At 35.5% G+C, this 23160-nt stretch overlaps 1 protein-coding gene across 2 annotated transcripts in view; it reads right to left on the bottom strand.

Annotated features, from left to right (window-relative positions):
• Nucleotides 1-6056: 6056 nt before the first annotated feature.
• The window catches only part of bard1 (BRCA1 associated RING domain 1), a 30732-nt gene continuing 13628 nt past the window's right edge, over nt 6057-23160 (bottom strand). The window contains exons 6-10 of one of the 2 annotated variants that reach the window (XM_079882029.1): nt 17993-18110; nt 17692-17827; nt 14918-15013; nt 9109-9226; nt 6057-6459 (exon numbers count right to left, since the gene is read on the bottom strand). In XM_079882029.1, the coding sequence (XP_079738155.1) occupies nt 6378-6459; nt 9109-9226; nt 14918-15013; nt 17692-17827; nt 17993-18110 (550 nt within the window). In that variant the 3' untranslated portion in view covers nt 6057-6377. The remainder of the gene's footprint in view (nt 6460-9108; nt 9227-14917; nt 15014-17691; nt 17828-17992; nt 18111-23160) is intronic. The other variant, XM_079882028.1, reaches the window with a different exon arrangement.

Below are 23160 nucleotides of genomic sequence, written 5' to 3'. Positions count from 1 at the left end.
TCCCCCTCCAAGAAAATTCAATGCCTTTAACCTTTTGGACTCGGTTTCTAAGCTCTGATGGATGAGCTACTTAATAACAGATCTGCAGATTTGGTAATGAGACGACAACGAATGCAATAGCGTGACCGCCGAAGGTGCTAGATATATATATATTGTCCTAGATATAAATATATATATTCGCCCACTGCTTTTTACTTCATCTTTGGGGTCTCTTGTCTCTCTATAGCTCAAGGTAGAAGCCAAGACTTGTCCAATAAATCAGCAAATCATTAGGTCTCAATTGAAATAATGAACCGTAAAAGTCTATAAATGACATATAGCGAATGACAAATGATTATTAAACAGTCCCGAGAGTCTTCTTCACACTGGACATTTATTACAGCTCTGAGCATAAAAAAAAAACAGATGTTGTGTAGCATCATCTAACACAGAGACAGGGTGATACTAAAAGAACAGATGAGTACACAAGCTGTCATGAGCAAGACTGTGAAGCACTAAGCACCAGACATGACCCACAGCTACAAGCAAAGCTCAGGCTTATGCGAGCGGGCGATCTTTTTGTTTCCGTGGCTTCTGTTTTTCTTTTTGTCCTAAGCCTGCCCATCCCAATGGGTGCAAGGCGCTTGCCTTTCTAAAATCACAGACTAGAGGAGGATTTCTGAGATAAACCACCCTCTGCTGTAGACTGATACATCTACTGTAGCACCAAAACTATAACATCAACAAGAGCTTCAAAGCACTGTGGGAAACTCGTTCATTTAATTACTACACAATCTCAGATTACGATTTCATGATATATGGCTGTAAAAACTGTCCAGATCACATTTCACCCTAAAAATCAAATATTGCGCAATGAAAATGACTATTTGAGGATCAATAAGGATTGGTTTTCATTGTGAAATTTTTTTTAACATGCACCAAATTCTCTGTAACCAATCTGGACGTATTGGTTCTGAAGGTTTTTTTTTATTTATTTTTTTTGTATGTACCTTATTTTCTGGAATATAAGTCGACTAGAATTAAAAAAAATAATAATAATTTGGTGTACAAGTCACATTTTATTATTACATTCAGAAATAATGTAAAATATTGGTAAATAAAACTGTATTTTAGTTCCCATCACAAAATCCCACAACAAATCCTTTCAAATTAATGGTAATTTCCATTCCATTATTCTCAATGTTGAGAATATGTAATACTGAATGTAATACTAGTATTAATTCGGCCATTAAGTATAAATATTGAAAGTCAATTTTCAAAAATCACTATAATTTGTTTATTGCATTATGGTAATAAGAATTTAGGGAAGGGATTTGCTTAACTGACACAATAATATTGTATAAAATGACAATACAACAAATCTTAATGGTGCTAAAAATTTGATTTGATGTTTGTGTAAAATCTTTCTCTTTATTTTGTTGGTGAAATAAGACCTGGACATGTTCTTTACACAAATTTTGTGAGAGTCACCGTAATATAATCAAAGTCTCAGCAGCTACTGAAACAAAATGTGTCCTGGAATTGTTGTACAGGATAAAACTCAGTGTTTCTTTTTTTTTATATATATTAACCCTAAATGTTCATTAAACTGGACAGCGTTCATTGTTTTGGCAGCATATCGCACATCATGGGACTTGATGATGAGAGTTATCAGTGAAACTGTCATTTATTGATTATTAATTGACTGAAAGTCAGCTGTGGCACTTAAAACTCCCACCTGTCCTCATGTATGATTTTTTTCCCCTTACTGTTCTCTTTTGACAATCACATGGAATTCACAATGGCCAGGCCTGATGACGTGGAATACATCTCATTTGTACTTTTTCACAGCGTCTTTTTTCCTGATTCATAACAAGCTACAGCAATCCACTGAAGAAAGGACCGGCTTCATCTGTGAAGAAATTGTGTTCTGCATCATGCTTCTAGAAAGACCTGATTCTTTGTGCACATGGCCTTCAATGTCTGTCAATGTCTCTACAATTCACTGTCAGTTTTGTAAAGGTGAACCATTGCTCTTTTTTTGAGACACTGACTAACTGTAGCTGGAAGCTTTGAAAGATTGTTCTTTTTTCTAAACAAAACTGTTATATGAACTTGTGCCTGAAAACAAACAAACTGCATCTCTAATGAAAGAGAGGGAAAAAAAAATACTGTTAAACAATCAGCTTTTCTTACTGACGGGCACTGAGGGTCATTACGCTTAGAGAGACCGTTCAACCAAAAAAAAAAGACAATTCTGTCATCATTTACTCACCCTCATGTTGTTGTTAAGTCATATGACTTTGAAGAATTGTATTCATTTTCAAATTGCGCATTTCCATGCAATTGCTATGAATGAGGAGCTGAAGCTTTCAAGCTTCAAAAGGACCCCAAACTAAACCAACCAAAATATGTACAAGAGGTTTCAAGAGAGAAGTAATGTCTGATTTGCGAACAAATTATTGTTTGGTCACGTTGACAATCTTTCTGATTGATAAATTCACAAATCAGACTCACCATCTCAAAGGGAAATATAATAAAACAGAAGAAACAGTTGTAAACAAGATGAGGGTGAGTAAATGACAGGATTTTTTTTTTCTGAGAACTATTCATTTAAAATTAATTTTACTCAATGATTATGTATCATTTAACAGTGCTATTATTTAAGATTAAGAATTATTAATAATATTACTCATAATTTTATGGGACAGTACAAAGCCCAGGTGCCCTTCCTAATGTATAAACATGTAAATATCTCAAAGCGTTTAATGTGTATTCTGAATTCAGAGTTAGAAAGAGGATTAAAACCGTGTATTATTTATGAAGACAAAACTATTTTGTTAAATAGACTGAAAAAAAAGTGTTATTCAGTAAAAAAAAAGAAAGCCGGTGTATGGATTTTTTTTTCTTTTCCTTCCCTTCCCATCTTTTGTAAGCATATACAACCAGCTCATCTCCAACCAGATGCACAGGGCATCGCCGACACTGCAGACATGAGCAGTTCCTAAATGCTGACAGGGCAGTATTTTATAACCAGCCATTCATTTACAGTGTGGAAACCTCACATTCCCTCTGTCACAGGGAGTCGGGCACATGCTCACTTTATTCTGCTACTGCTAAGAAAACAGACGCCACACTGAGGTCAGAGAGCAGGAAAGAGAGGAACTCGGACTATTACTGTAACTCCACCACAGGTTTACTCATCCATCATTGTCTAGGAAAGCCTTTAAGTGCTGATACAACAGGAAGAAGTGGCACAAAGAATTGCTAGAACCCCCTAAAAGCGTTTGAAGAAGTGCAACTTTCAACATAAGTAGCAGAAACAGTAGCCAGAACTGAATTTGCTTCCAATCCTGACGGACCAACATACATGAACATTCATGGAAAGCACTATTCACACACCATTTGTTCTCTAAACGATGTTTTGAGTTAAGTGTTATTTTTACAGGACGTCTGTGATAGTTTTACATAAGCTCATGTGCCCACAAGATCATACATAATTAAGGGAAGAAATTAATTAAGGTGAGGAACTTACCGGATGCTTCTGCTACTGAGGATCAGACTCTCTTTGTTGATTTCATTTTCTTACATCAGATGGGGTATCAGCAGGCAGCACTTGAACCGCCAACTGGCAAACAGCCTCAATAATGCAAAGGTTAGCTCCTGGTCTCTGCTTTGACGAAGGAAAAGTTTCCAACACAACGTATATTTCACACTTCTCACGCAGACATCACACGTCATCAGCGCGTTTCATGCTATGCAGAGGTAGACAGACCTCAGACACCGAACACGGCAACCGAAACAGCAGCCACCTTTTATTATTGTAATGTTCATTATTATTGTAATGTTATGTGCTTTGAGACATGAGGTAGTTTAACGCCGTCTCTCGTGACGCTTTTGTTCGCTCCCTGCTGTACGCGTTCATGTGTTTCGAAGGCGGCGTGGTTTTGGAGACGCTCTGAAGGGAGGGTGGGATCTCATGCTTTCAAAGCTAGCTCGCTATTGCTAGCCTCTCTGAAAATTAACTACCCTACCTTTAAAATTCCATAATACTACATTTGTCTAAATAAATTGAAATACTGAAATCAATCATTTAAAAAAGTACAAGTAAATTTAGGCAAAACTAATATTATTTTTTTTATACTGTAGAAATGGACATTCATTTCGAGAGATTATATTTTAAAGTTAAATATTAAATTTAAGGCAGTGAAAATGTGGACATGCACAACTGAGTATACGTAGAATGTTAATAAGATATACTATATTTATGAATATACAGCATTTAAAAAATGGATTTCTCTTTATTTTTCTGTTTTATTTAAAAACTGGCAGTATAATACTGTAACTACAGTATTGTGATAATACAATATCTGCATCATTTGTCAGAGGCATTGCTATTTTAGTATAATTAAGATACCATTATAGTTTTTATTAATAGTTTGAATTAGAATTTATTTTTATACTTTCCATTTTCATTAAAATTTTTGTTAAAGATTTGGCGATTTTGTTGTGTTTTTGTCATTTTTACTAGTGTTAAATCAAGTTAAGAAAATGAAAATTAAAGTTTTTTTTATATATTATTATTATTTCCATTACAGTTACAAAAGTTTTTTGTTATGGTTTTAGTTTTATTTGTATAATAACCCTGGTCAGAGGATGCATGAGCCAGTCAAAAAAACCTAAAAAAAAACCTGTTGGTAACTTATTTAAATATGAATACATGGTTATGCAAGATAAATACACGTTTGAATCAGATGAGAACGAACCTCAAAAAGAAAAACTAAGCTTTTCTGAAGACTAGACTTGAGACATTCTCTAACTGAAATCCAGTTAAGAATCATTCAATTCATATAGTGAAGAAAGCTCGTTTTGCAGCAGAACTTCCCAAACATACTTAAGTAGTTCTGAGATTTATAACAGCCAGTTATTTATCAGCATCTGCTGGGTACTATAAGTCTAGGAGATAATTATAAAGTTAGATCTCCAACCGTTCCCTTTAATATAAAGTCTGGCTAAAAAGATTATCTAGGATGAAGATAAAAGCCAGTGTTCATATTAAAGACATCTTCAGATATACTGTAAAACAAAAGCAACATAAGATCCAGCATTGCAAAAAACAATGCATAGTGAACAACTTTGCCCTCAGGAATGTATCTGTCTGCACACATTGCTCTGTAAAAGTGCATTTGAAAGCTCTTGACTCTTAGTAGTGAGATGATAAAGTTTGCAAAGTCAGATGTTTAGAGTTAAGGGTGCATGTTTCCCTCTACCCACAGGACCCTCAATACCCTCCAATTAATCACCCCACGAAACCCTGTCCACACCACTAATTGCCTCCCTCCACGTCCCTGCAGGACGAGGCCGAAGCAATTTAATGCAGCTCACAGCAATCAATAGCAATTAGGAGCATCCCTGACTAATCCCAATGAAAGCCGCGTCTTGGGAGATGGCCAAAGAGGACCAGAAATCTTTCATTTTTAACCCTTGCAGAAACAAGAAGCAAAGAAAACAAAAACTTGCTTGTTTGAAAGCCCCAAAGGTTTGAGAATTAATTGCTCTTTTTCTCTTCATTCATCTCTATGGGTATTTTTTTCCCCATCTAATCTAAATGCCACCTCATCATCTGTAGAGTCACAGAAAGCCAGAATCCCATTATCTGTCCTGGTCTATATGAATATCATTTGGGGTTTTTTTTAAACAAAAGCCATCTAAGCAATTAGCATAGCATTTTAAAGTCTGATGAAGATGTAAGTTTTGTCTGGGGGAATAATAAAACAAAATCCCATGAGATCTCTGAACGGTTGGCACGAAAGCATCTCCAAATAGGTCGTATCCTAACAATGGCAAACATTTAAATTTTTTCTAGCTTTCGGATGGCATAATTTGACAGAGAAAAAAAGAACGAGCACAATAGACTCTAAAAAGCGTGCAAATACTTTCTCGAGAGATTTGCCACGTGACTTGAATCTTCAGGGGATAGTCAGATCCTTTATTTTGCCTCGCATACAAAGGCTTGATGAAAACAGAGCAATTATGATGTCTCTATCTTCAGATACCAATAAAAACTCATTTCTTTTATACAGATAATAGGTTTTATTGGATGTCATGAAGTTGAAACACAGTTGTACAGCAAGGATATGTTGTCTAGGGCTCCGGCACAGGCAGGAGCTGGAAGGCAGCTATGCAGTCCAGAAGCCATGTGGATGGAGCCGACCACACCTTACCTATCCGGACCTTCTGGGGTTTGTAGGAGTTCTGAGGATCATATAAGATATACTGGGTACAGAGAATCTGGTCTGAACCCGGCTGAGCATGGTAGGCCGCAGCGCTCAGGGTTTGCGTGACATCACTGTCATGCTTGGGCTGGCGATTCAGAAGCTGACCTCCTCCAGCTTTCACTAACTGAAGGAGCTCATGTTTAGGCGGTTTGAGGAAGGAGCCCAGCATGTAGAAGAAGCAGCCATCAAAGAGTGGAGGCAGCTAAAGATGTATGAGAAAAGGAGAACAATTTAGTACCTAAAGCATCAACAAAAAACCTTAGTAATATTTTAAGACATCCTAAAATGGCCTGCATTGTAATTATTGGCATTTTGTTGAGCCTTTGACATTTTGATAGTGGAAGTGACAGGAAATTATTGGAAAAAAGAGGGAGAAAGCTGACTGGGTCAAAAAACACGCCAGATTTGAACCCACAATTCCCACGAGCAACAAAGCTCAATGTCTCTGAAGTGTGCAAACTGCCAAGTCACAATTCAGACAGAAATATTTGCATTTTTAAAGGGGATGCATGAACACTGGTCTTCATTTTTGACCAATACATTTCCAAGACTTTTCCAGTCCTGATCAGAATTTTTTAACTTTTATAGAGAAGTTTCTAACTAATTAAAAATTTGATTCAAATTTCAGGGAATTTTATACAAATTTCCCTGATTATTAAATGACCACAGAAACCCTTAAAATAGAGCACTTCATAACTAAAAGGGTAACTAACTACCTGCCACAAAGAGATAAAGCAGGTGTAAAAAAATGCTACATTATGGTTCAGTGAAAGTCTGAGCCACTCTCTCTGCCATTAATGAAAGTATCTGGCAGGTCATCTGGGGTTAAGTGACAGGCTTCTGCTCTGGTATGGTCTGGATGGTTCTGGGACAATGCCAGCTCAGGGGAGCTGTAAGATGCCTGTAAGATGTGGGTCACTGCCACACACTTGTTGAGAGGTCAACATGCTTGTCTCAGGTCATTACAGTTGCACGATAACCAGGACACACTTGCAATTTCACACAAAAAAACTGCACAATTCATCAAATGGAACACATTCTTTCCATCTGCTTTTCCTGCAAGGTTTTTTTGTTTTTTTTAAGAAATTCATCATTTTATACAGCAAGGATGAATTAAATTGATCAAAAGTGACACAAAAGACTTTTACACTTACAAAAAAATATATATACTTGAAATAAATGTATATTTGAAAAAACGTTCTATTCATCAAAAAATCTTGAAAAAAAAATCATGGTTTCCACAAACCTGCCAAATCGGCAATTTAGAATGATTTCTGAAGGACCATGTGACACTGAAATTCAGCTTTACCATCACATGGATAAATTACATACTAAAATTGGTTCAAATAGTTGATTTTATTGAAAAATTTAAATCCAATTTATTGAAATTTTTTTCAAATAAATGTTAAAATGTAGTGCTTGGTGAGCACTAGATTTCTTTAAAAAACATTAATAAAATCCCAAACTTTTGGTTTGTAGTGTATGTATTGTTATGATATTATATACATCATATCATATCATATCATATATATATATATATATATATATATATATATATATATATATATATATATATATATATATATATATATATATATATATATATATATAGGCTATATGTATATATTACTGTAAATTGTTATATTGGTGTTATATTGGTGCATATATATATATATATATATATATATATATATATGAAGAGTTCAGATGCAAAAGCCTAAATGCCATCTGAAATTTTCTCATAGAATGATCATTTTTATCAAGCTCGTATATTTAAGTTCAGTAATTTCACTTAAATGACAATGAATAGGTAATCTTCATTGCCATTTAAGTGAAAATATTGAATTTAAATATACAAGCTTGATAAAAATTATCATTCTAGGAGAAAATTTCAGATGGCACTTAGAGGCTTTTGCATCTGAACTCTTCATTATATATATATATATATATATATATATATATATATATATATATATATATATATATATATATATATATATATATATATATATATATATGCACCAATATAACAATTTACAGTAATAAACTTTCATAATTACCCACATATTTTTACCAAAATATTCAATACCTTCTGTGATAATTTTCAAGTGATGATGCAAAATCATTAAATCAGAGTTTGAATCTGAATTTATTCAAACTTGCCCTAACAAGCAGCATTTTTGCTACTGAAGTTTGAATCACAAGTGCAATTAAAACATCTTAATACGAACATAATAAATCGCAAGTAATTAGACAAGGAATGCTTCCGCAGCTGGCCTTCAGAAACCATCATGGACAAATAGAATGTAAAGCCATTTTGATGTTTACAAATGTTGCTTAATTTTACATAACCATCAAAATAATCAAGTATGTACAGTGAAAATATCACCTCGTCCTACCACGCATCCAAAACCCTGCGTTTTTCATGTTAAATGACTGCAAAGGTGCTCCTATTAAACTGCGTCACGAGTCTTCTTAGCAATCGGAGCAGAACAGCAAGCTTGGCTTCTTTGCTGCATTGCATTTAAGCAGTACACAGTGGCCTAGGGAGATCACCAGTGCCCTATATTGTCTCACAATGCACAGTCCTCTCAGAAAGTGTGCTGACTCCCTTTGAATTCCCTGTCCTCGAGGAAGTGTATGGCTTTCTAAACAAGCCACAATCCATAGCACAGTCAGTAATAAAAGCCAAGCCAGCCTGAGGAGAACAGATCAACATGGCAGATTGACAATGAGAGACCATTAAAGAACAGGACCAGGAGAGGGTTTCACTCAGCCATTATTCCTCCTCTCTGGAGAGGAAAATGTGTCGATAACTGTTAGACCCTTCACATGTCGGCCTGTCACTCACCAGGCTGCCTCTGTTCGCACGGGCACGCAGGGGGCCATCACCTGCCTCGTACTCGCTCTCCCCGACCCAGCTGCCTGCCTGAAGGCTACAACACACCCCTGGAAAAGAGAGCGAAACACTACAGATCAACTTAGCAGCAATACATCAGCATTTTAAATGGATAGTTGACCAACAATGAAAATTCTGTCATCTCATGTCATTTTAAACCTTTATGCTATTTTTTTTCTTTTGTGGAATATATAATGAGTTATTTTGAAATAAAAAATCCTCACACAAAGATATTGTATGGCTACATAATACTTAAAATATAGTGGCTAATACATTTATTATAGTTATTTTAATGTGTTTTTGGTCTGTTTTGAAGAATGACAGTCAAATGGAAAAAAGCTGCTCCCTTTTTTGTTTGACGGGGGAAGAAAAAAAGCACAAGGGTGAGAAAATAAAGACAGATTTTTCATTTTTCGGGTGAACTTCTAAGTGTAAAAGTTTCAAGGCAAATATGTACAACAGCAGTGATGCAACGTGCACTTAAATTCTGCAAGTCTTATGCTGTATTTTACAACTTTTACTTGGGAAAAGTAACAGAGCAGGACAAGATCTTCAGGGCAGGAGACGCACAGCTAGAGGCGATGATCTCTCATTTTCTCTCTTATTCATTTCTGTCAGGTAAAATTCTTCACAAAACGTCTTCAGCACAATATACTACAAGTGATCTCTCGGTTGCACAAGGCTGTCCCAAAAAAAAAAAAAAAAAACAGCTTCTGCTTCACACATATATAAAAAAACAAATCCTCCATCACAAGCCTTTTTCGCCTGCTGAACTTGTTTACAACTATTTGATAGCGTTCTGCTCAGTTTGCCCTAGTTGTACGTCTGGCTGAAATGGCTCTTTCTTGACTGAAGAGCTCTAGAGTAACAGGCAGCTATTGTCGGTTGTTCCAATGAGAATGACAGAAAAAGGACAAGGGGAATAAATGAGCACCTTGTAGAGCATCTAAAAATATTTATGAAGCAGTTTAAGAGAAGAGCAAAGACGCTAGCTCGATCCCTCATTGGCTTCTCTAACTGAAAGGCTGTCTTTTATGCCTTTATATTGAAACAGGGTTATAAGAGTTTGCCATTTGCCTTTATTTGAATAATATTTATAAATATACAGTGTGTGTGTGTGTGTGTGTGTGTGTGTGAGTGTGTATTCATATATAAATATTTATATAAAATTAAAAAAGCTGTATTTTAAACAAATTAAAACGAATATATATTAAAAATTATATATGTACACATACACATTTAAAAGGTGAGTAAGATTTATTTTTGAAATGCATTTTAACAGTAAAGATGACATTTATAATGTTACAAAATGTTAATAATGTTTCTGTTTCAAATAAATGCTGTTCTTTTGTACTTTCTATTCATTAAAGACAACAACAAGTGGCCAAATCTCCACACCACAAACTGACAAACACATATTAACAGCAAACACACCATCCTCTTCTCTGCTCTCGGGGGAAGGAGTCTCCAAACTCATCCTTTCCAATCACCCTACTTTTTGTCCGCTTGATCCTATCCCCACTCATCTGCTTCAAGCCATTTCTTCTTCTGTTGTACCTGCACTTCACACTGGTACCTTTCCCACAGCATTTAAGCAGGCTCAGATAACCCCACTGCTTAACCCCTAAACAGGCAACATGCACCACAGGATACATACTCTTTAATCTCTTGTAGGATGCATGAGAAAGAATTTTTCATCCAGTTCTGTTATCATTATCATAGTTGAGTCTGTTTGTGGGTCACATGACTTGGTTCAAATTTTATGTGCTAATTTTTTTTGATCATCAGCAGAAATCTTGTTCCAGGACCGTGGCCCTATAGGGAAGATCCCTATAGGCCCCCTGTACACAGTCCCCCTTCTCAATTTATGTATTTTGGGTTAAACAATTGTGCAAAATGTTAATATTTCACAGATAACACTGACATTATTAAGCTCAGTTAACTCCATCTTTGCATTTTTACTACAGGGTTTCACATGGCTAATTTTATTGTAGAACAGGGGTGATCAACCCTGCAGGACAGTGGACCTCAAGGGCTAGAGTTGCCCTGAGGTTGAAGACAAAACACAAGAAATGTGTATGCATCAATTTTAGGACACTTAGAAATATCATACATGCAATATATTTAGCATATTAAATTTATTTGCAACAAATAAATCATAGAAATATTGATGACTGGCTTTTTTATACCATAATAGGGCAATGTAACCTAGGAGATACAACTCATAAAATCCAAACTATATCAAATATTTAAAAAATTTCTTTGGATATGTTTTGTGAAGTTCAGATGATAAAGTGACATGAAATTACTTTTTATTGATCATTTTCCACTCTTGCCTGTTTAAGGGTTAAAAAACCCACTCTAAATCCAGCACTTTTAGAAAACTACAGACCAATATGCCTTCTTCCATTCATTGCTAAGACAATTGAGCAAGTCGCGTTCAAGCAAGTCTCTAAATTTCTCACACAGAACAACCTTCTGGACAACAACCAGTCTGGTTTCAAAAGCGGCCAATCAACCGAGACTGCCTTGCTCTCGGTTATTGAAGCTCTGCGACTGGCAAAAGCAGCTTCCAAATCATTAGTACTCATCTTGCTGGATCTGTCTGCTTCTTTTGACATGGTTAACCACCAGATCCTCCTGTCAACCCTCATGGGAATCTCACTCCAGTGGTTCAAGCCTTACCTCTCAAGTAGGTCCTTCAGGTTGTCTTTGAAGGGTGAGTGGTCCAAGTTGCATCTAGCTACTGGGGTGCCTCAGGGCTCAGTGCTTGGACCACTTCTCTTCTCCATCTATATCTACCAATTGTTTTCTTGTTTTATAAATAAATTGGTTTAATGTTTGAAGAATTTGTTGTTTGCCTCTTTTATGTTGTGGTACGTGAGCCAGCCATAACAGACATCACTAGGATCTGTCATTCAGAAACCTGGCTTTTCCTATGCTGAGGACATACAACTCTACCGTTCATTACAGCCAGATGATCCGATGGTAGCTGCCCGCATCTCAGTCTGCATGACAGACATTTCTTGCTGAATGACGGACCACCACCTTCAACTCACCCTTGCAAAGACAGAACAGCATGTGATCTCAGCCAACCCAACACTTCATTACAACTTCTCCATTCAGCTAGGTTCGTCATCCATAACTCCTTCCTGGACAGCCAGGAACCTCGGAATTGTAAAATTATTTATAGAATTTTTTAACATTATTATTAACATAAAATAAGCATGACCTTAAGTTTGCTTTTCAACCCTTTTAATTTGAATTCAGTCTATCAAAATGTTGTTCATTAAATATTTTCTTACTATTTTAGTACACAATAATAGTAATATAAAATAAAATAAAAAAATAAAAAAAAACGCAATACCAAGTGGAAATGGGCCAGGAACGAAAATCAAATTGGAGGGGTAACCAACCATTTTTGTCCACATCCCACTGTAGTCTCTTATCGTAATGGAATAACCCACTTTAGATTAAAACTTTGCATTCCGTTGTGGAAGTGTGCCACTGAGCCATTAGCAGGATTAGTATTCCTGCATCCAAAGAGTCAATGTGTATCGCTATCTCTATAACCAGCCAAGCCCATAGTCTCAAAACACCTATAGGAACGAGCGCAGGCACACTCAGAAACCTCCACAGTAATCATAAGCTGTAATTGCACTTCCTCTGCCTCTTTAATTATGGTGTTCATTTCCCGGGTCCCTGTGAGGGTGGTGGCGGTGAGAATGTTACATCCCAGGGTTAATCCGACTCTCTCTCTGGACGATAGGGCCAGGTTGTTAGCCGAGCACCAAAGAGCCATTAGCATATTAGCTAATTAGATTCACAATGATGGGAGACATCGAAGCTCAGCATGCGTGTGTGCGGTGGGTGGCTGTGGATCATGGCGCTGGCAGCTCACACACTCATGGGCACTGAACCGTGATACAGTGAGCCATGGAGACCCATACAGAAAAGCTCAGGCAGAACATCAAGAGCTCATACAGTGTGGCACAGACAGATAGCTAAACTGAATGATGTACACTCACTCATTCCTCCATTTAAGACATTAATTAATGTCGTACAAAAATCGCATTGCGATGTCATTTAAATGGCAATATAATAAAAATGCAACATCTCATGGTACTGCTGCAAAGATTGAAGGGTAAAAAAACAAAGTCTCCAATTTTAAGGAGCTATATGTAGAATTCAGAAACCCTTGTTATTAAATCCTTGTTATTAGCGACACCGGTGGCCGTTAAATGAATTGCAACCACCAACTTATTGCTGATGCTTGCACTCCAGCACATGTAATATACAAGAGAACTCAATGCCTGATATACTCAAAGCGAAGTTCTTTTCAGTGCAAAGTTGAAAACATTGTAATATTTTTATTAATAATAATAATTATATTAAACTATTATATGAAAACATTGATTAAATAACAGTATTATTTAAATAAATACTGAATTATATAATAATATAATGATAATAATTATAATAATATAATATTATTATTATTATTATTATTATTTAAAAGTATTGTTATGCAAAATCGAAAAAATAAGCTTTATTCTGTAATGCATTACAATATTTCCATTATTATTCTTATTCAGATTTGTATTCTTATCACTTCAATAATATTATAATTAATATATTATGAATAATTATGAAATGATAATAGCAATACAATTATATGAAAATATTGTTATATAAAAAAGCTTTTCCATTCTTACAACATTTCCATTTTTATTCTAAATATGATTCTTATATCACTACTATTCAATATTATAAGTAATATTTATAATTAATAATAATGATAATAAAGCTTTAGAGTTTTAGTGTGTAGCTGACAATAGTTTTTACATATGTAATGCATTCAGTCATGTCCCTTTCGTTAACCCAGTCTTACCTTATTAGAGATTTGCATAATAACTAGAGCAGGTTAGAAATGCTTTAAATTAGGTGAATGTGAAAAAGTGAATCTGGAGCACTTGAAACACTATAGATTTAAATCATGATGCATCAAGCATTTCTAATATCCAGCAAGTAACATTTCCACCACAAGGCTTTTACAACTGTTCGTATCTATAGGGAGAACTGATAGATAATGCCGTAAAACTGCCCTCAAAAGGTGTTGTCTATTGTGGGCTGGATTTTAAAAATGGATAGCAAATATGTTAACAATAACAAAAATCAAAAAATAGATAGCTTGGAGAACAAACACCTCACCAGCAATGATCCCTCTAGGCTGCATGCGAGAACGGCCGTGCACTACTGATGTTGCTCACACATAGAGTGAAATGAATTCAGCACAGAAGGCAGACTCAAAAAAGGAAGGGATTACTTGAATCAGAACTAAATGAATGGGCATGGCTTCAAACTATTCAACCCAGTCTATTGATTTTCACTATTAAACTGAAGATGTGAGAAATCGTATGGAAATATCCATCGCTGATTAATTCACGAGAAAAAGACCACATGCTAAATTTATAGCTGCATTAAATGGAATAGAAAACCATTTCCAAACATATGGTTTGTCCAATCGAAATAGACTTTGCTCATCAAGAACAACACAGAGTAAATGCTCACCAAAACGCATGTTTGCAAATCTGGACGTTAGTAGGCGCAAGTAACCCTATTACTTTGGGGACTGTATTATAAGTTATATTATATTGTAAGAGTTCAGATAGAGACATTTGAATAGTACTAATATTCATGCAAACTTAAACTAAACATAAACTATCTTATCTAAAGCTTTGACTCATTACTGTGCACTTACAGCTGAAACGGAGCATCCAGCAGCCGTTGAGGACTCCCTGCAGTGTGGTCAGGGTAGAGGGCATGATGGGAACATCTGGTACAACCACATGGGTGACTGGAGAGACATTTAATCAAAGAGTGAAGCAATTAATCACAAGAAATAAACAAATATATGACTAGTAATATGGTAATATATTACATCTGTATTCATTTCTATTGAGAACTAAGCATTGTAATCATTGTTGGTTATGGTTATGTCTAAAGCTCACTTGAATTCATTCATGATCATCAGATGTGGCATTATGATTATTTGAAAAGCAGTGTGAAATTAAAATACTGCCAGTTAAGTTGTTGATTAACCAGGTAGTTGTCTTTGTTACTCTCAGTGTTATTTTAGTAGTATCTATTATATATATACACTATTATAGTATTAATATTTTGAAATAGCTTTTATTTTTATAGTTTCAGTTTTTAGTAATTTTATGTGCTGTTATCATTTGTATTAGTTTTTTATTTCTATTTATCTTCAATTTATTTTTAATTCAGGTTTAGTACTTCAACTCAAACTTATTTCAGTTACACACAAAAAATTGTTTTATTGTTGTTCATGCTGTCTTAAAAAAAAGTTAAATCAAAGGGACATGGTGATGAAAAAAAAAGAGATGAAAATGTCAATGCTTTTGTGTTGAGAAACTTTTGAGTTCTTTGCGAGCTAACAAGTTTTGCAAGGGAAAGCAAAAGCATTGACATTTTTTTCTCCCATCTCATATTTTTTATTCCATCACCATGTTCCTTTAAGGGCTCCATAAATATTTTAATTTTGAGTTTTATTTAATTTACCAAACTGTTTTTCATATAGTTATAGTTTTAAAACATTTGATGTACAACATTGCACACAATATATGTATCAGATTCAGATTGTTTTATTTAGTGCCATGTCAGCATTCAAAGCTATTTTCATGGAAAAAATTAAATTACAAAAATACAAATATCATATAAATACAAAGAAAAAAAAAACAAAACAAAAAAAACAGCAAGTCATATTATACAAGAGTTTTTTTCAATTAACATATGATAAAAAAAATCCAAAACCTTTTCATGCATAATCTTACTAAATAAGTCCTTAAGTGAGGTAACTTCATAAAAGAGCATTCTACTTGTATTAAATAAGTCCAGGACAATCTAATAAAATATGTTTAACAGATATAACAGTTGCATAAAGTTAATAGATGTATCAGAAAAACAAAGACACTACATAGAAGCACCTAATATAGAAGTAGTATGCTACACTTCGCCAAGCCCTAGGGATCATTTTAATTCTAGAAAACACAAAGCTCCCCTCTTTGTTGTGTGACAAACGCATAGCCTACATTCTTCGAGAAAATTGCATTTTGCCCTTGTTCAGCTATGTGCAGCCTATGAGAAACCACTTCAATTACTTTAATTCTACTCTGTTTCAACTTTGATTGCTTAGAAGATGAGACATTGCACATTGTTTGTCTGTTGGTGCGATTTCTGGAGGAGTCGAAAGACTCTGCGAGAGCTACATTTGTCACTGAAAGTGCTGGTTTTATAATGTATGATTTCATAATATCCCTCTTTTGCTCCAGCTGGATGCCTTGTAATGCTCTTCTATGTGATGGAAGAAAGGCAAAGAAAGAAGAGACACTTCATTTCACTGCTCAGAAAATGTTTCATTGTTGTCGTCTCCAAGGGCTGAGCTGTCCACGAGGTGTTAGAATAGTTCTATCCTCAGCAGACACAAAAAAAATATTAAGACCTGACGTGCAATTAAATTTAAAATTTATTCTGATTAAATGGCACATATTTCATGATAATATGTATTAAATGATTATATGAAGCAAAATTAGCATGTCAAAAAATCTGTTTCGATGATTTTTTAGCACATAAACTATCCTACACCATTGGTAATATAAACACTCACATGCTTATGCATATGTAAATAAGCTTATTCTGTCACCATGTTAATTTGATTGGTCCATTGTTTTAACACAGATATTAGACTATGCTGGACTTGAAATAACATTTTCAGCTTCACAAAATGTATTAAAAGCTATTTTACAAAGGCTTTGAATGTGGTTCTTCCAATCAGAATTTAGTCAAATAATGATAGTCAATAATAATTTTGCTGTTTTGAGTATTTTGTTTGCAACTGATGTTAAATAATATTAAGCTGTTTTGTCTTCATGTGTTATTTTGTTTTCATAAGTAAAGACATAAAGTATTTTTTTATGAAATTTTTTATGAAAGACACAAATACTTTTATTCAGCAAGGATGCAATGAATTGGTCAAAAATGACAGTAAATTCATTTTTAAGGTTACAAAATATTTATATCTCAAATAAATGTTGTTTTCTTGAACTTTCTTTTTATCACGGTTTCCACAAAAATTAAGCAGAACAACTTTTCAACATTAATAATAATGTAATAAGAAATGTTTCTTGAGCAGCAAATCAGCATATTACAATGATTTCATCATGTGACACTGAAGACTGGAGCAATGATGCAGAAAATGCAGCTTTTCCATCACAAAAATTAAATTGTAATATAAATTAAAAAACAGTAATATTGTGAAATATTATTACAATTTAAATAACTGTTTTGACTGCATTTTTGATCAAATAATTGCAGCCATGGTGAGAATAAAGACAGCATTAAAAATGTTTTACCAAACCCAAACTTTTTTATACCATTACTCTGATATAAAATGACTCATACTATGATACACCGGCGCCCACTCATTCCTTTACACAAAACTCAAAGGAGATGTACCTGCACTTGAAAAGGACTTCACTTGTTTTCCTCCAAGGAGTTGAGCGGCTTTGGCGAGCTGCTTCTGCTGAGTCTGCGTCAGCTGACTGCCAATCAGAACCACTGGACCCGTCTCCCGCACACGTCTCCCTGCAGCCTGCAAGAATACAAATAAACTATACCACACACTTCATTTGCATTTATGCTCTTGACAGATACAGTCTAAAAGCAACATACAAGATAAAGTGCAAAATACCAGCAATTTTGGTCTGTTTGTTTTCAGTGTGTCTATTTGTTTGTGCGGAGGGTTCGGGTCGTGTACCTTATTGAGGCTGGCGCGGGGCCTCAGGGTGGTTGTTAAAGCTTCCGGGGCCATTCTTAGGACCTCCTGCATTTCTGGAGTCAGTGCATAATCCACCGGCCGCAGGCCAAGCATATTTCTGGGAAACACAGACATAGGTATAGTTTATGCAAAGTACACTTTATTGAAAAGAAAACATGTTCAAGGACATACTGTGTATCCTCTAGATGTTTTTCTGTTAAGCCTGCTAATGCATTATGCACACAGAAAAGTTGGTGCTTCAACCAACCTGAAATAAATATGCCTCACAAAATGGTGCACTTTGTGGATTTGTTTTGTGAACTTCAAAGAAATGCACAAATAAAAGATGTCCCTTTTGTCATTTTGTGACTTATAAAGGAGCTCACAAAATACCCCCTTTGTGCCTGTGATGGCCAACGATGCGGCCACACAAAAGGACGGTAACTGAAAACATACATGCGTCCTTCCTCTGTGGTTTACTTATTATGTTTAGTGATTAAATATTTGTTGCAGATACCTTGGTTACAGATCACACTAGATACATATTTCATAATAATGACAGACACAGATTTGGTTCATTTTCACGGTTTTATTTTCAATTTGTTTCATGCCATAAATTACTAGTTTGGGTGTACACTTTCTAGTTATTATTGGTATACTGTTAACGTTTATTTCTTTTGAGTTTAAGTTGCTTATGTGGGAAGAGTGGAGGTTTGGCGCTGCCTGGGACGCTGCGCTCCGGTGGAGGTCCGTTCCAATAAAGGACCGGCTGGCGTCAGTTGCCGGCATTTTGTTCTGTTGGGCTAATCCATGCTGCCAATTAGCTGGGGGGTGCATGATTGATTAATTGTATGTTTGTTTGTTTATGATAATTCTATTTATATTTTGTTGACTATACTTATTTGGGTAAATTACTTTATGACCCATTTCTTGATATTTCTGAAGTGAATTACTTTATTTATTGTAATTGTTTTAAGTGATGTTTGTGGTGTTCCCTGTGTATGTGTAATGGACTAGTCCTTTGTGTATATAAGTTCCCCATGTGTGTCATTTGAGAGGCCATGTTGTTTTGTTATTTTGGTTTGATTACTGTTAAGTTTGGTTCTGTTCAGTTGACCCTTATTATGGGCCCAGACCTGACTTTATTTTGTACAGTTTTTAAAATATTTAATTTGTAATTTTGTATTTAATAAATAGTTTTCTTTATTTGGAAATCCTGCATTCTTTGCCCTTGACTGCTTGGTCCCTTACAGTGCCATTTCACCAAAAGTCAATGAAATGTCGACCCAGGACGAGCTATAGGACTGGGAAGCTTTAGGGGTGTTGATGGACTCGATCTACTCCATCTATGTTTTGATCATAGTTCTGAATCCAGTCTGGATGTAGTCTTTGACAAAAACAAGATTTTCTCAGATTTTTGCCCAAAATGTTGCTTTTTTATGATATTTACTCACATTCAAGTGTTGATAAAAAAAAGTCTTTGTCTACTTGTTTAAAAAAGAGGCTCTGTTCTTTCTTTTGATATATTGCATGTTCAGATATTCACACAATTAGCAATTTTTGTAAAAAAAAAAAAAAATGCAGGCGGGGAAAGAGTTGATTGGCTAAAAATCAGCCAGAGATATTACTTGTAATTGTGATGGAATGTTCTTCTTGAAGAACTTTTGTATTTATAATACTGCAAGTAAACAAAATCTTTAATTTTTAGAATTGCTATGAATCTCCCAAGTAATGAAATCAAGATGATTTTCCCGCACACTGCTGTAGCTGGCAAAATTCCTAATATTCGTTTATTATAAATCATGAAAAAGAAGCGTTTCTGTTTAAATAAATGGGATTTTGTTTGCTACAGCTGTTCATGGGACTTTTTCCCGTTCTGTAGTTATCTGTGTCCTGCGTACCTGTTTGCAACCATCAAGGTTTATTAATATAAAGCATAATTTTAGTAAAAAAAAAAAAAAAACTTTTATTCACCAAGGAAGCATTAAATTGATCAAAAGCGACAGTAAAGATGCTTGTTATTTAAAAAAATTCTGCTACAACCAGGTGCTGTTCTTTTGAACTTTCCATTCATCAAAGAATCCTTGTTTCCACCAAAATATTAAGCAGCACAACTGTTTTCAATAATAATAATTATTAATTTGTATTAATAATTAAATAATTCATAATTAAATAATTCTTCAGAAGAAGAAGAAGAAGAAGAAGAAGAAGAAGAAGAAGAAGAAGAAATGTTTCTTGAGCACCAAATCAGCATACTAGAATGAATTCTGAAGGAGTTAGTATCTTATGACACTGAAAATTGAAGTAATGGATGCTGAAAATTAAAATAATAACAGATATATTCAAATAGAAAAAGGTTATTTTAAATTGTAATATTTCACAATGTTATTTTTAACCATTTATGATCAAAGAAATGCAACCCTGGGGAACATAAGAGGCGTCATTTATTTACTATAATTATGCCAAAGCAAGTTAAAGTGTGTCACAAATGTGTACGCTATTATAACCCATATGGTCTTGCTGACTAGTGCCCGCCAGGTCTGCACGTCTTATGCCAAAGCGTAGGACATTTGAGGGTGGCATTAGGGACAGGGCATCAAAATACTCAAGCGTTTGCAGATTATGACCTCGTTTAAACAGTGCAACTCACTTAGTATGCAAAACGATCAGATGAGCGAGACGTTAAGGCCTAGGACAAACCCGAAAAGGATCTGTTTGGCAAGCAGTATGTGACGGCCCCTCGTCGGATCATTTGTCCCTGTTGGCTGTTAGGGAAAGAGAGGTGGAAATGAAAGAAAGTCGAGAGGGATGTATGTTGAGATTAAGCTTTAGCACAGATAACACCTGGGGGGCAATTAAGAGGTCCACTGGTCCATAAAATTTCATTTGGATTCATGAGCCACCCCACACACCCCAAACAAGCCCACAGTCTCTTCACGCTCCCATTGGATGTAAATGATTTTGTTTAGGTCGGCGCACAGCTTCTAATCTCAAAAAGAGAAAATCCAATAATGCCAAAGTGTCTCATTCGCAGACGACACATACATGCGTGTGTGTGTGTGTGTGTGTGTGTGTGTGTGTGTGTTACCCATACTAATAAAGGGGAGGTGTGCATTCATCACCTCCAGCAAAATAAGACACTCCATGTGGTTAAAGAGTGATATTAGTAAGCTAAAACCTCTCAGCAACTGCATCTATCTCGCAGTTGACAAATCAGACACAGATGCCAATGGTAAAAGGGACCAATGAATCACAGATCGAATGTGATGTGAAAATTAGTCCTCGGAGGTGCTCCAGCTGTTCCTGTCCACATAACCGAAGCAATCAAGAATGGTGGTGCTAAGCACTAGAGCTAACCAGATCTCGTTCGCTCCTTTGCTCGAATCAGATCAACAAAACAAATCAAGCTTATGCAAGCCCAATCAATCTAAATTTTCCTACTAGTACACAGCTGTTGTGTTCCAAAGCCTAGTGAGCTGTCTTACTAAGTGTCATGGAATCTTAATTATGCTGCTTCCTAAAACACCTAAGACCAGAATGCACTGCACCAAGCTGAACAAATTTAAAAGATTAGTGGTTGACCAGCATAGCTTTTTCAATGGTGATGCAGATACCGACCGACAAACAGCCGAGCAGGCATTACAATTTTAAAATGGTCAAATATTGGCTGCCTCATCTTTTAACAAAAGTTGTTGCGAACTCTCTATTACACTGTGCCTCGTTTACAAATCAATCTGCAGTCAAATTCTCCGAACAAACATATCATCCTCTGAAGCGATCTGGGACGCCATTAAAATAAACCATCCACTTGTTTCCGAAGCTGGGATCCTTCAGAAGTCTATACTGACAGACTCAAGCGCGCGGAATATGTTAGAAACTGAAAATGAATCTGTATCTAGAGCTGGACCATTAATTGTTAAAAAGATCTCGATCGCATTCCTATGACAATGATTCACCTGTGTCTATTAAAGGTACAATATGTAAGAATTTTGCATCAAAATATCCAAAAACCACTTGCAAAGTGTTTATTTATTTCAATTATGTACTTACATTATCCTAAATATTTCCAAGAATTTGTAAATTCCAAGAAATTCACAATTTTAAATAGTGCCCATCCCTTGTCGCCTGTCAATGACGCAATATCCGCGTTATCCCTGGTTTCCACCCATACTGCCATAGTAACCATGGCGACAGATGTGGACAACTGGGTGACGTTTAGCGGCACACTGTTGTTTCGTTCAAACATCATGGATCATGACAAGCAGACTTGTCTACTAGCGTGGCGTTTTCGAGATGCCGAGAGCTTCGCAGCAAACTTCGTGAGCAAGTTTGTACATAAGCAAATGTACATAAAACAAATCAATGTTATATAGCCCAACATGATGAAATGTTAGAATATGATCAGTATGTTATTCTAATGTTGATCTAGCTTACTGCTAGTCTCATGTAGCCAACAAACTAACACACATTGAATAACATTATAACTTTCAAAACACTCAAATGCTGTTTATTATGATAGTGTAGACCAAATGAAGCATTACCTCACAAGTTTAATTTGTCAAATAAACTGACCAGTGTGAGCAGTAATTCAGCACTTGCGGGTAGTTCGGTAGAATGAAATGTCCTTATTCCTTTATATAGGCTACGCGGGACTCACGTGTGGCGCTCATATGGGTCTCATATTAGGGATCGCGCCCTGCTTCATAACACAGTCATGTTAAAAAACATCAATGTTTTCACTCATCCATAAAAATTATTAGATCAATCAGCATGACGGCAAGTTCCATTATTCCGCTTATCACTGCGTCGTGAATCTACACCTTTGTTATTGTAAAAGGTTAGCGACCCCTGGCGGCGAAAAAAATTACATATTGTAGCTTTAAACCTTTGACAAAATTACACCGGAACATTAAGGTCTGTGTTCGTGCTGCCATTGACCCAGAGAAAGCAGTTATCATGTATAGGTATGAAACAGCTTCACAAACAGACTTTTGAACATTACAGTATGGTTGTGTCTGTTACAATAATTCAAATGATCACAGAAGTACTGGAACATTTTATTTTTTTAATAAAAATAATAAAAATAAGGTTCTGAACAACTGTTGTTGTTTCCAGCCGCCGGCATTGTGACAGTCAGAAATAGTCGATCTCCGAATGCGAATGAACTG

This window comes from Squalius cephalus (assembly GCF_949319135.1).
Source record: "Squalius cephalus genome assembly, chromosome: 9".
In the NCBI taxonomy this organism is placed as follows: Eukaryota; Metazoa; Chordata; class Actinopteri; order Cypriniformes; family Leuciscidae; genus Squalius; species Squalius cephalus.
The sequence above is the reverse complement of the archived record's forward strand: the minus strand, read 5'-3'. Positions and strand labels throughout refer to the sequence as shown.